The sequence below is a fragment of the Xenia sp. Carnegie-2017 genome, unplaced genomic scaffold (genome assembly GCF_021976095.1).
Source record: "Xenia sp. Carnegie-2017 unplaced genomic scaffold, XeniaSp_v1 HiC_scaffold_19, whole genome shotgun sequence".
Classification (NCBI taxonomy): Eukaryota; Metazoa; Cnidaria; class Anthozoa; order Malacalcyonacea; family Xeniidae; genus Xenia; species Xenia sp. Carnegie-2017.
Genome location: NW_025813481.1, coordinates 7,075,753 through 7,087,065, shown reverse-complemented (window position 1 = coordinate 7,087,065; position 11,313 = coordinate 7,075,753). Strand labels below are relative to the sequence as shown.

At 37.1% G+C, this 11,313-nt stretch overlaps 2 protein-coding genes across 2 annotated transcripts in view; both read left to right on the top strand.

Moving 5' to 3' along the window:
- The first annotated feature begins 1,734 nt into the window (after window positions 1–1,734).
- On the top strand, window positions 1,735–3,418 carry LOC124438708 (multiple epidermal growth factor-like domains protein 11). Its single transcript, XM_046988902.1, has one exon. The coding sequence runs from the start codon at window positions 1,743–1,745 to the stop codon at window positions 3,270–3,272; it is 1,530 nt and encodes a 509-aa protein (XP_046844858.1). The 5' UTR covers window positions 1,735–1,742; the 3' UTR covers window positions 3,273–3,418.
- Window positions 3,419–5,650: 2,232 nt separating this feature from the next.
- The window catches only part of LOC124438144 (acetyl-CoA carboxylase-like), a 28,849-nt gene continuing 23,186 nt past the window's right edge, over window positions 5,651–11,313 (top strand). The window contains exons 1-6 of the mRNA XM_046988135.1: window positions 5,651–5,969; window positions 9,030–9,086; window positions 9,356–9,484; window positions 10,019–10,138; window positions 10,777–10,858; window positions 11,136–11,234. Of these exons, the coding sequence (XP_046844091.1) occupies window positions 5,895–5,969; window positions 9,030–9,086; window positions 9,356–9,484; window positions 10,019–10,138; window positions 10,777–10,858; window positions 11,136–11,234 (562 nt within the window). The 5' untranslated portion in view covers window positions 5,651–5,894. The remainder of the gene's footprint in view (window positions 5,970–9,029; window positions 9,087–9,355; window positions 9,485–10,018; window positions 10,139–10,776; window positions 10,859–11,135; window positions 11,235–11,313) is intronic.

Genomic DNA, 11,313 nt, shown 5'->3' with positions numbered 1-11,313 from the left:
CCTGGTGTCTATAGTAAATTATAAAGAATTTTTCAAAAACGAACACGATATCACAGAATATGGATATCGTTAGTTCCATATTCTGTGATGATAGCTTTTTTGGCGTTTTTTTTATAATGCCAACATTTCAATATCATTCAATTGTTGGATGTCGTAGTTTCCACAAAAAGGAGCATACCGCCTCTCACAGGTGAGATAGTTGCTTGTTTTGTTAGTCCGTCAACGATTGAAAAGCAATTATACATGCACTTGAAAAGCCTTAAAAATACATAATAAAGATCGTATTTTTTAAGACTGACTTGAACGCCAAATATACTGATGTTTTCCTGTTATTGTTTATAAATACTTTTCTGCGTACTTCTCTGTCATTTGTTAATGCATGAAATCGTAAATTTACCCATCTATTTGCAAAATAGTTTCCCTAAAGCAAAAAAGACCCTGCACATATTTTGCTCTGTGAGTTAGTATCAAAAAGAAATGATCAGCCCCAACAGTACCCATGATTTGGACCTTTACAATTTATCAGAAAGTTTAAAGTTTTGATAATCACATAAAGGCTAGGAAATCTTTTCTATAGTTTTCAAATTTTGTAGGATATAATAAGAAGCTGAGATGAAAACTGAGCGATATATTCTTCGTTTGTAGACAGTTGTATATTTATCAAAGAACTAAATTTTTATTTTAAAAATAGTTTTAAGTTCGGAAATTTTCTTGCAAGTGTTTGGTTTATGCAGTTTTCGTTTATTATGCGCCCGTCATGTGTTGAATGGAGCTTTACTATACGTGCAAACAAAGAACAAATATTCAAAATTTACAACTTTTCCAAGTTTCTTTCTTCTAAATTAGCATTTATATCTTATCACAAGCAGCTTGACTATGGAAATAAACAAAGCCTTTATGCTCCCAGCTTGACTGAGTTACATATAGTCTTGCTGTGTCAAAGTTGCTGACGAGTTTGTTGAAACGCGTCTCAAACTAATTTTTTGCTATAAATAACATGGTTATAACAAATTGTGTTGTGGGGATAAAACTACTCATAATCTTTTTCTATAATACGTTTTGTCTATGTTACGATACGCCACGACGATGCTACGACGGATCTACGACAATTCAATTTGATATTACTTCAGCTTGGTAGTTTGTCCGAACAATAGTTTCTTATCTTATGTTAAAGTAATGTATGAGTCTTGTAATGTCTTGTCGTCAGAATTCGAATATTAGAACCACATTCTTTAATTTTTTAGAACATAAATGTGATATTCGTATGTATGATCAATCTAGTGAACCCTTTTTGTGTGGACATTTATCCTACACTTGTTTTTTTTTTTAACTTCTTTAAAGCAGATAATAAATTTTGCCCACGACGTTGTCGTCTTTCGGAGACAACAGTCAAAAATACGCGGCAATGTTCAGAGACAACTTTTACGAGAGACTCGCCGATAGGGTGGGGGAGGGGGGGGGAAGGGTGCGTTGATTTATTTTACCAACAAAGTTAATAATTTACAGACCAAGCTTCTTTACAATTTTTGGAAATCATACCACATAAATTCGTAAGACTGAAGGCAAAATCAAAAAAGTTAATGGATGAAATACTTGTCATGATAACATACGACTATCTATCTTGTAAAAACATACCGACCATTTTTCATAAAACAAAATAAAGGTAACACACCCTCCCACGCAACAAGATCGGTACTCCCCATAACTGTTACTTATTATCCTCTTCCACTATAGATTCTTAAATGACTGAAGTTGGAAAGAACGCTTGGATTCTACTTTTTGCTTGCATTCTGTCAACGCCGCCTTTTACAAGCTGCTCTCGAGAAATAACGACTTGCAATCTCTACTCGACCGGAGAATGCGCGCAACATTGTCACAAGCATCCCAAGGATGGAAAAGAAAGCTGTGCGTTGACGTGCCGTAAACACGAGAATGGAACTGTTGTGAAACTATGCAATCAATTGTGCGATCCTTCGGATGACAACACTAAAAAATGCTCGTTTCATTGTTCCGCCACCAAGGAATGCGTACAGCAATGCGTGAGTGGATATTGTAGGAAAATGATATGCTCTCGAAATCACGGAAACTGTGAACAGCACTGCACTGGCGGCTCCTGTAAGAAGATGCTGTGTCACTCCGAGCATTGTTTTCAGCATTGCAGAACTGGGGGCTGTAATATGGAATGTGGACGCCATGTAAAATACTGTGAACAAATTTGCCCCGGAGGTAACTGTCATATCAAATGTGCGGCAAAAATATGTCGTGCATATTGTCCTACTGGATCTTGTGATATGACTGGCCCAAATAAAAAGATCCAGACTCGTTGTGACATCCGAGATCGAAATCAATGTGCTCAAACTTGTAATAAATATGGATGTTACTGCAAGGGAGATAGTCATTTCACACATTGTAAACAGGCTTGTAAAGGTAAAGTTTGTCTCTCCATTGCATGTCATTCAAAAGTATGCAGGCAAAACTGCGGATCCAACTGCTCGCTTACATGTAGTGCTGAAAGTTGCAGTCAAGAGTGCACCGGCTCAGGGTGCGTCTTGTCCTGCGGTGGTAGTGTGAACGTTTGCAAACAATATTGCAAAGGAGGTGGATGTATTTTCAACTGTGCTGCTAAAATATGCATCAATGATTGCGAACCATCTGGGACTTGCATTTTTAACGACGTCGGTGAACGGCCAGGATTGCATTTGGACATAAAGTGTGATTACAGACACAACGGTCAGTGTGAACCCTCCTGTAGGGACTGTCTACATGGTGAAAAGGATTTGACATGTACTGGCACGGACGGGGGGAAATGTAATCAAAATTGTGTCGGTGGCTTTTGCAAGAATGTGAAGTGCATGTCGGCAAACCATTGCTTGCAGAACTGTCCTGGTGGGCAGTGTAAAAATATGGATTGTCACAGTAGACACTGCGATCAACGATGCTCCGGTGGTAGTTGTGAAAAAATGCAATGTACCTCGGAAAATTGTACACAAGTATGTCTTGGTAATTGCAATAAGATGATATGTAATGCTCAGACATGCGAACAACTGTGTTATCTTGGACGATGTACTTTTGAGTGTGGTGAAAATGTTACCACATGTAAACAGACTTGTTACTCAGGTTTCTGTAACTTTAAATGCCGGGGGAAAAATTGCGCGCAAGTTTGCCCCAAAGGCATTTGCTTCAGCGTTATTGACAATTCGGGTTCATCGAGTCGTCTTCGTTATTTGTATAGTATTTTACTATTTCTTCTTGCGTTGTGTATATTATTGTAAAGATTATGTTAATATACGATGTTGAGTTGCGCTGTACTGTAATATATCTTGTATTTGATGGCTTTTTAGTTCATGCAATGTTTAACGTTGCAAAGCTATCGTTGAAAAGTCTGCGTTTGTTAAAAAAAATAAAGCTATAAACTACATATTATTTGTCGTCTAAATAAAGTCTTCGTATTCATTGGTCGAGCGCATGTCACGTGTAAATGACGTGCTGCAACCCTTGTAAAAATTGTTGTGAAAAAATACTGTAAGTGCCGAAGCATGACAGCTCGAGAGCTTCGGAACGTTTCCGTGTTGAATTAATTTGCTGTCTTATCATGTTTATGATGAACTATCTTGAAAAGACATAACAAGCAATCTAAACGTGATGGCATGTCGTACCATTGTTTACCTGCCAAAACGAAGCATGAATAAAGGATTTGAAAACATTTATAAATACCTTAACAAAAACTATTTCGATAATATCAATACCATACACATATTTTAAAATGTTTTACAGCCATGAAACACCCATAAACACAAACAACTGCAATTCTTAGCTTAATCCTGTACGAATGATTTAATTACTGTATAGCTGACTGTTTTTATTTATTTTTATATGAAATCATTGGGCATGACAATGATTTATGTAACCACGCGAAATCGAAATCTTTTCCCCGGAATAAATGTCTTTGAATTTGAGCAAATTCATACGCCCAAAAGTTTTTGTTCAGAATGAATATTGCAGTTATGTAGTACAACACGACGTACAGACTCAAAGACTGTTTACAAATATTTATTAATATTCATACTCTTAAAAAGTCGACCATACCGAATTTTCAATGGTCATACGAACTGGGGACATGTTGCAGGTAAAAGGTATGGCTTTTCGTGCATTTTCCGGGGGGGGGGTTAGCCAGGTAAAACAGGGTAACAGATTTCATGGGGTAACACCATGTGGGTAACACCATTGAGTTCTATAATATCTGGAGCGGCTAACTTTACTGGGCGAGGACGCCAAAAAAATGGCGGCCAACGGACGTATTTCCGCTGAAATTATCGCTTTGCAGAAAAATAATATTCTCGACCTCCCCCTGGTGTCTGTAGTAAATTATAAAGAATTTTTCAAAAACGAACACGATATCACAGAATATGGATATCGTTAGTTCCATATTCTGTGACGATATCTTTTTTGGCGTTTTTATAATGCCAACACTTCAATATCATTCAATTGTTGGATGTCGTAGTTTCCACAAAAAGGAGCATACCGCCTCTCACAGGTGAGATAGTTGCTTGTTTTGTTAGTCCGTCAACGATTGAAAAGCAATTATACATGCACTTGAAAAGCCATAAAAATACATAATAAAGATCGTATTTTTTAAGACTGACTTGAACGCCAAATATACTGATGTTTTCCTGTTATTGTTTATAAATACTTTTCTGCATACTTCTCTGTCATTTGTTGATGCATGAAATCGTAAATTTACCCATCTATTTGCAAAATAGTTTCCCTAAAGCAAAAAAGACCCTGCACATATTTTGCTCTGTGAGTTAGTATCAAAAAGAAATGATCAGCCCCAACAGTACCCATGATTTGGAGCAGAGCTTGTTCTGTTTTATTTGCTGACAACATGCAGGGAAGACCAAGGAGTAAAGATTTCATCAAAAAATTGCTTGCCGAATCCCAAATACAAACATACATTTTCCTCACTCTTTCCTCAGGAGGGAGTGGGAAATTGTGAAATTTTCGAAAAAGCGGTCAATTTCGGTAAATCTCAGCGGCAACGGACGAAATCCGCCATTTTTTGGCGTCATCAGATATCTAAGGCCGCGCTTGAGATAGCCGCTCCAGTTATTATAGAACTCAATGGGTAACGCGGTTAGCACTATTTTCCACCCAGCAAACCGCCCTTTACTCTGAAATATAATATTTTACACAATCTAATATTTTTTATAATATTTTACACAATCGTCGAAAAACGACATATTTTCCAGCCTGGATTATAAGTTTATAACTTAAGGTGGTTGCATGAAAATTTATACTGCAACATTTATCTGTAAATATTTTCATATGTTGATATTAAAAACTGTATTATAAAAATATAAATTACTCGCCATCTCAAAACGACCTAGCACCAGTGCATGCATGGTTTCCTTTTAGCTTTTGGTTCTTTCCCATTAGCCGCCATCTTTAATTTATTTCCGATTGTGTAAAGTAAAGGGCGGTTTGCTGGGTGGAAAATAGTGCTAACCGGGTAACACCATTGAGCTCTATAAGACCTCAATGGGTAACACCCGTAACACCAGAGGCCTGGGCCTGGGTAACAAAAATCACTGTGACACCGGCACTTCTCACCCTCTTCTCGAAACCCGGGTACTGTTGAAATTTGAAGAAAATTGCCCTTTGGTCTGATGGATGTCATGTCGGTAACGATGAGTTAAATTCTTCATGTACAGACGCAGTATCTACAAAATTTCGTGCAAAATACTAAAAGGTTTTCTCGTGGTCATTTCTCTTCATTAAAGAGTGATTTTTGTATGACATTTGGAAGAAATTTGTTAACTGCTACGTGACATCGGCCGTATTCTTACCTTCGAGTTGTATTAACAGAGAGTATCGTTGATAGATCAAATTCAAGTATGACGAGCTCTGCATCAGATACAGAAGACGAATTCATCGAAATGAAGATTGACAAAGGCTCGAAAGATGCCAACGTATGTACAACACAATTCATATGTTATCTTTCGTTATGTAACTACTGTCCAATTGTTATCAAAATATATATGATGTGAACTGCATGCAAGAGGACTTTGGAATCTTTCAGCCAGCACACATGCTATCATGATTTGAACCGCGGAAACATTAGTTTTTGAATCATCGGTTTGGAAACTGCAAGCATTAAAATACGAACGCAGCGCTTTTAATGCTTAAGATTCGTTTTCGCGAGCTGTGCAAAAGCGTTGCTCTTATGCCAATGTTCTTGTTACATATTTATTAGTGTGTTCATCGACGTAAAACGACGTAAAACAGATTGTTGATATTAAGTATCATGCTAAGTGGACAGGGGGTGTGGTATGGGCTAGGTGAAACCATGTGAAGTTTTCATGTTTGAGCAAAATATAGATGAAAGTTATTTTGTCTGAGTAAGTTCATCCAGATTTATAACCAGACTTATCAAGTTTATGCTTTGATGCTGTTCTTCCTGTTAGTAAAAATATCTGATGGATTATGATGCATTTGATGTTTCAATAAACATGGTAATATAATTTATGAGTTTTCAACACAAGATGTGTATAAATTGGACAGTAAATTTTAACGTTGTTTAGGGTTAGGTTGTGTATTTTTTGATTGGGTAAAATGTTATTTCAACTGTGTTGAGCTATTCTTAGTCTGTTGGAGGCTTGGTTGTATTTTAGGCTTAGTTTGCTTGCTTTGTTTTATTTCAACAGCATTGGTCAATTTTGCAGTGATTTGGGGTTATTAGTTTTTTAGGTTTAATAAAATCTTGTTGCACTTGTGTTAAGAAAGAAATTGTTTGTTATAACACAGATAGAATGTTTTTAGGTGATGTCATAGCCGACATTATGCAGTACCAATTAAAAAGGATTTAAATTAAGTTTTTTTGTTTTTCCCAACATGGCTGTTTCCTTTATTGCTTAGTAGATCCTTAAGTGAAAACAGGTTGATATGTTGTCATATCGTGGGTGGTTGTCTTTGTATTGCCCATTGATGTTTGTCTTGTTGGAGGGTGGTGGGCTATTTGTTATTTGTGTTTGAGGGGGGGGGTGAGCCATTGTCATTTGTGTTTAAAGGAGGGGTAATTCGTTGTCATTAGTGTTTAAGGGGGGTGGTGAGCCGTTGTTATTTTTGTTTAAGAGGGTGTGTGAGCCATTGTCATTAGTGTTTCTGGGGGTGCAATGGAAAATGTACATGGAGAATCTAAATTACAGTAACATCAAAATTTGAGTGGCATGAAAAATAATTTATTGCTTTTAAGAATATTCACTCTATATTTATTAGAATTATTAAGTTCTTGCTATAATGTGAAACCTTACCTTATCTAACAACACAGATAAATAATTATGAATATGAAGTTAAAAAAATACCAAATTCGACGAAAAATGTTTACCATTAAGTCTGTCCAGATACACATTATGCCCTTCAAGGCAACCAGTTCATGCGCAGAAGTAACTTTACACCACGATGTTTGATTATTACAATTAGAACAGAATTAGAACACATTTAGTCCAATTGAATAAGATTGAAGGTGTTGATCTTATTATTTGTCGACGTCGTCACCCAATCCTGCGCTATTTTGATATGTTTTGTTTGTGATGTAAACACGTTGTTTGGTAAAGATATTAACATGTTCACGTTTCGATTCATGTGAGATGTGACTTTAAACTCCGAAAAACATTCGTTTTTCTCCAAAAGTAACGTGACAGATCCTGTCGAGACATAACATTGTCCTCGACATTGTTTGACCTCCGGACAGATATAACTTTGCATTGCACGCGTTTTCGTGTAAATATATGCTTGCCTGTGGAAATACGAGGTTCAACTGTTTGCAAAACGTAGAAGTACACATTTAACGTCGCGCTCCGTATAAATATGCAAAGATGAAACATACAAAGGTATTATACACAAATAATTGTTCGATGTGTCAATTGCTTATGAATTAGAACACATTATGTACATTTAAAACGCTGCTGGTGCCGAAATATCTCATCGGAAGGTATTATACAAAAATAATAGTTCGAAATGCTCGATATCTAGGAGTTAGAACACTTTATTTGCATTGAAAACGTTCTTTATTATAAAGGAAGTATTTGCATTTTCTTTTTGAAAGCAGGAAGCGATTTTTTCTTGCTAAACATTGGATTTACTGCTTGATTATAAACACTTAGTATTGATGCGTTGCTGCAGCCTAGCTTTAAGTTTTTTGTTGTTGCATGAAAATGAAAGGTTTTCGTACCTAAACATGAGAAGATTGTAGAAAGCGTAGGTTTATTTTATTTTTCATATCTACATCTTATACTTAGGCCATATTAATCACATGCTGTTGATAATGTTATACGGTCAGGTGTTTCAATAATCTTCTTTGAGCTTTGAATATGCACGCTTCTTGCACGAAGATTTTGAACGCCGTTCATGAGCCAATGATGTGCCTCATTGTTTCTAACGTCGACATCACGTGACTACGCTGTAAGTGAGATATCGTTTGTAAAAACATCAAAGCATGTTTCGTGTTATCTGCACAAAACGTCTTTACACGTGCGTTCTGTATTCCTATCATCCATTGTACATGTGTGTACATGTGTGTACACGTGTGTATGATATGATGATGAGAACATTGAAGATAGCAGTGATACTCATGCGATTGTTAAAAATTACTTATATGAAGTCAAGGAGATTCAAGGTCAAAGTAATTCCGGTCTCCAGCTGCTAACTAAAAAGAGGATAGACATGATGACCCATTGCGTGAAGGTTTTGTGACCATGTTTTTCACTAGATTTGGTCTGATGAACTTGCACTCTCCCACCTGCTTCAGATTTTTTCAAAGTTTAGAACAGGGGGGTGTTTGAGCTCATCCGATCGACAATTTGCACGTATAGTCACATAGACTTGGATGTTTAATATAACCAACGATTTGTTGAAATCAGTATGCTGCAATTTTTGGTAACTGTAAAATGTTTTTTCTAAACCATTAAAAAAAATACATCAGCAAGTGCGCAAGTGTATCAAATAATTGGTTTATCAATTATGTTTTGAAGGTCGCCTCACCTGCGGAGTTTGTGAAACGTTTTGGTGGTGACACTGTCATTGAAAAGGTAATTTTTTGTGATCGTCGTACGTGTTTTTTGATCAAGAACAACATTTGTTTAAATTAGCTGATCCGCTCTGCAATGAATTCTTCCTCACTTCATTAGAACGTTTTGATATATTCCTCAGTTCATTAGAACGTTTTCATTTAGACCTTAGTTCATTAGAACGTTTTGATTTGCTCCTCACGTCTTTAGAACGTTTTCAATCATTCCTGAGCTCATCAGAACGTTTTGATTTATTCCTCAGTTCATTAGAACGTTTATATTTGATGCAGGTATTGATCGCAAACAATGGTATCGCTGCTGTCAAATGCATGCGTTCCATACGACGCTGGTGCTATGGCCTGTTTGGCAACGAACACGCCATACGGTTTGTTGCTATGGTCACGCCAGAAGATCTTAAGGTTGGTTTTATAGAAGTTCAGTTAATTCTACCGAGTTTAGAAAGCGATGCCTTTCACAACACAGTCTACACAGAATTGAATGGTTTTCGACCAATAATTGTTTTTGTTCTTTTCCTTGCAAATAACTTATGCTTGATGGGTTGAGAATTGTTATTACTTTTCCTGCATTATTTTCACTTTTTTACATCAACACACGGGAGTTAAGTTCATTGTGTGAACACCCAGGTTTGCCAAAATGCTTTCTCAAGTCGGAGATTCCATTACAATATCCTGCTTGAGGAATACGTCACTACATTACGACCTACAATGGTCTCTGTATACGTCACAAAATTCTTGATCTGTTTACCTTATGATCATAATGAAAATTTCGGTGGCGAGTGGAAGAATTAGGACTAATTTCATTGTTTGCTTCGAATTTTGACCTGAGTTAGCATTCCAGTTATATTCACTCCAATGAATGACCGTAGGAAATCCTTGCTGTAAAACTTGAATAAAATTTGTATGTGAAACCAATCATTAACTTATTTCCCGTAGGCCAACGCAGAGTACATCAAGCTAGCCGATCATTATGTCCACGTACCTGGGGGCACTAACAACAATAATTATGCTAATGTTGACGTTATATTAGACATAGCAAAGAGGATTCCCGTACAGGTTGGTATTTTGATCCTTCTCTGAGCAATCGTAGCTAAACATGAATCGTTGATTGTCTAAAAAACATCAACAAGTTATCAACGTTATTACACGAGGATAGATGGAGGGTTCTACGGGGAGGGTTGGGGTGAGTTGTACGAAGAGGGATGAGGGGTTGTACGGAGAAGGGTGCGGCTGGTTGTGCTGGGAGGGGTTGGGATTTCTATTCTAAAGAAATTCTTAAAGTTCACTTGCACTCTCAGAGTGATGCGTCAAAATAAACTCGTAATAATTTGAAGACGGCATTTTCACTCCATTGATTTGCTTGATTCGAAATATTTTAACATAAGCTGGAAAAAATGATTTTGCCATTGAGTAGAGAGTGTTATTTTTATGTCGCATTCAAGTAGTGTTAAAGTGAGTGGCCCGCACGTTTTAGAAAACAGGAATAAGAATATTGTAATAGAAACAAACTGGGAATGGTATGGATCACGTTGAGGGGAAGTGCAAAATAAAGACACACGTGTGAAATATGCTAATAAATGAATGAAAAAAATTGATTTTTTTGCCCATTACCGACTATCATTTTTTGCAATTGGACAACCAAAAGTCGTGCATAGTCAGCAAACGAAGTTTTAATCACGTGTTTTCTTTTCAAGGCTGTGTGGGCTGGTTGGGGTCATGCTTCTGAAAATCCTCTTCTTCCTGATGTGTTGTCAAAGAATGGTATCATGTTTATGGGTATGTAACGTGGGGCTTTTCATTTTTGCCGGTGGCCGCTGCGCATGCGCTATGCTATTCTGAAAAAGTGTCCGTCTGTCAGTCATAATCCTCGGAGATTTTCGGTTGTACGGACGATGACGAAGAATGCCGCTTTGAGGGTTCTCAAAAATTGCCTGCTTTTGTAACTAAACTTTTACTCGATGGCCACGTACTGGTTAGGCTACTCACATGTACGCATGCGTACCTATTTTTATGTATGGAGAAGAAGTAACTCTTTGTGTTTGTCTCTTTTCAGGACCTCCGGCTGGAGCGATGTGGGCTCTGGGAGATAAAATTGCCTCATCCATCGTTGCTCAATCCCTTAATATACCTACTTTAGACTGGAGCGGATCGGGTGACTAGATTTGTCTGTTCTGTTAAAAAAAATTTGCATGAATTTATGGCAGAAATGTAGCGCTCCTAGCACGAGGCAT

Bases quoted from the DNA above. Each gene is read 5' to 3' on its own strand.
- LOC124438708 (XM_046988902.1), top strand. From the start codon at position 1,743: ATGACTGAAGTTGGAAAGAACGCTTGGATTCTACTTTTTGCTTGCATT.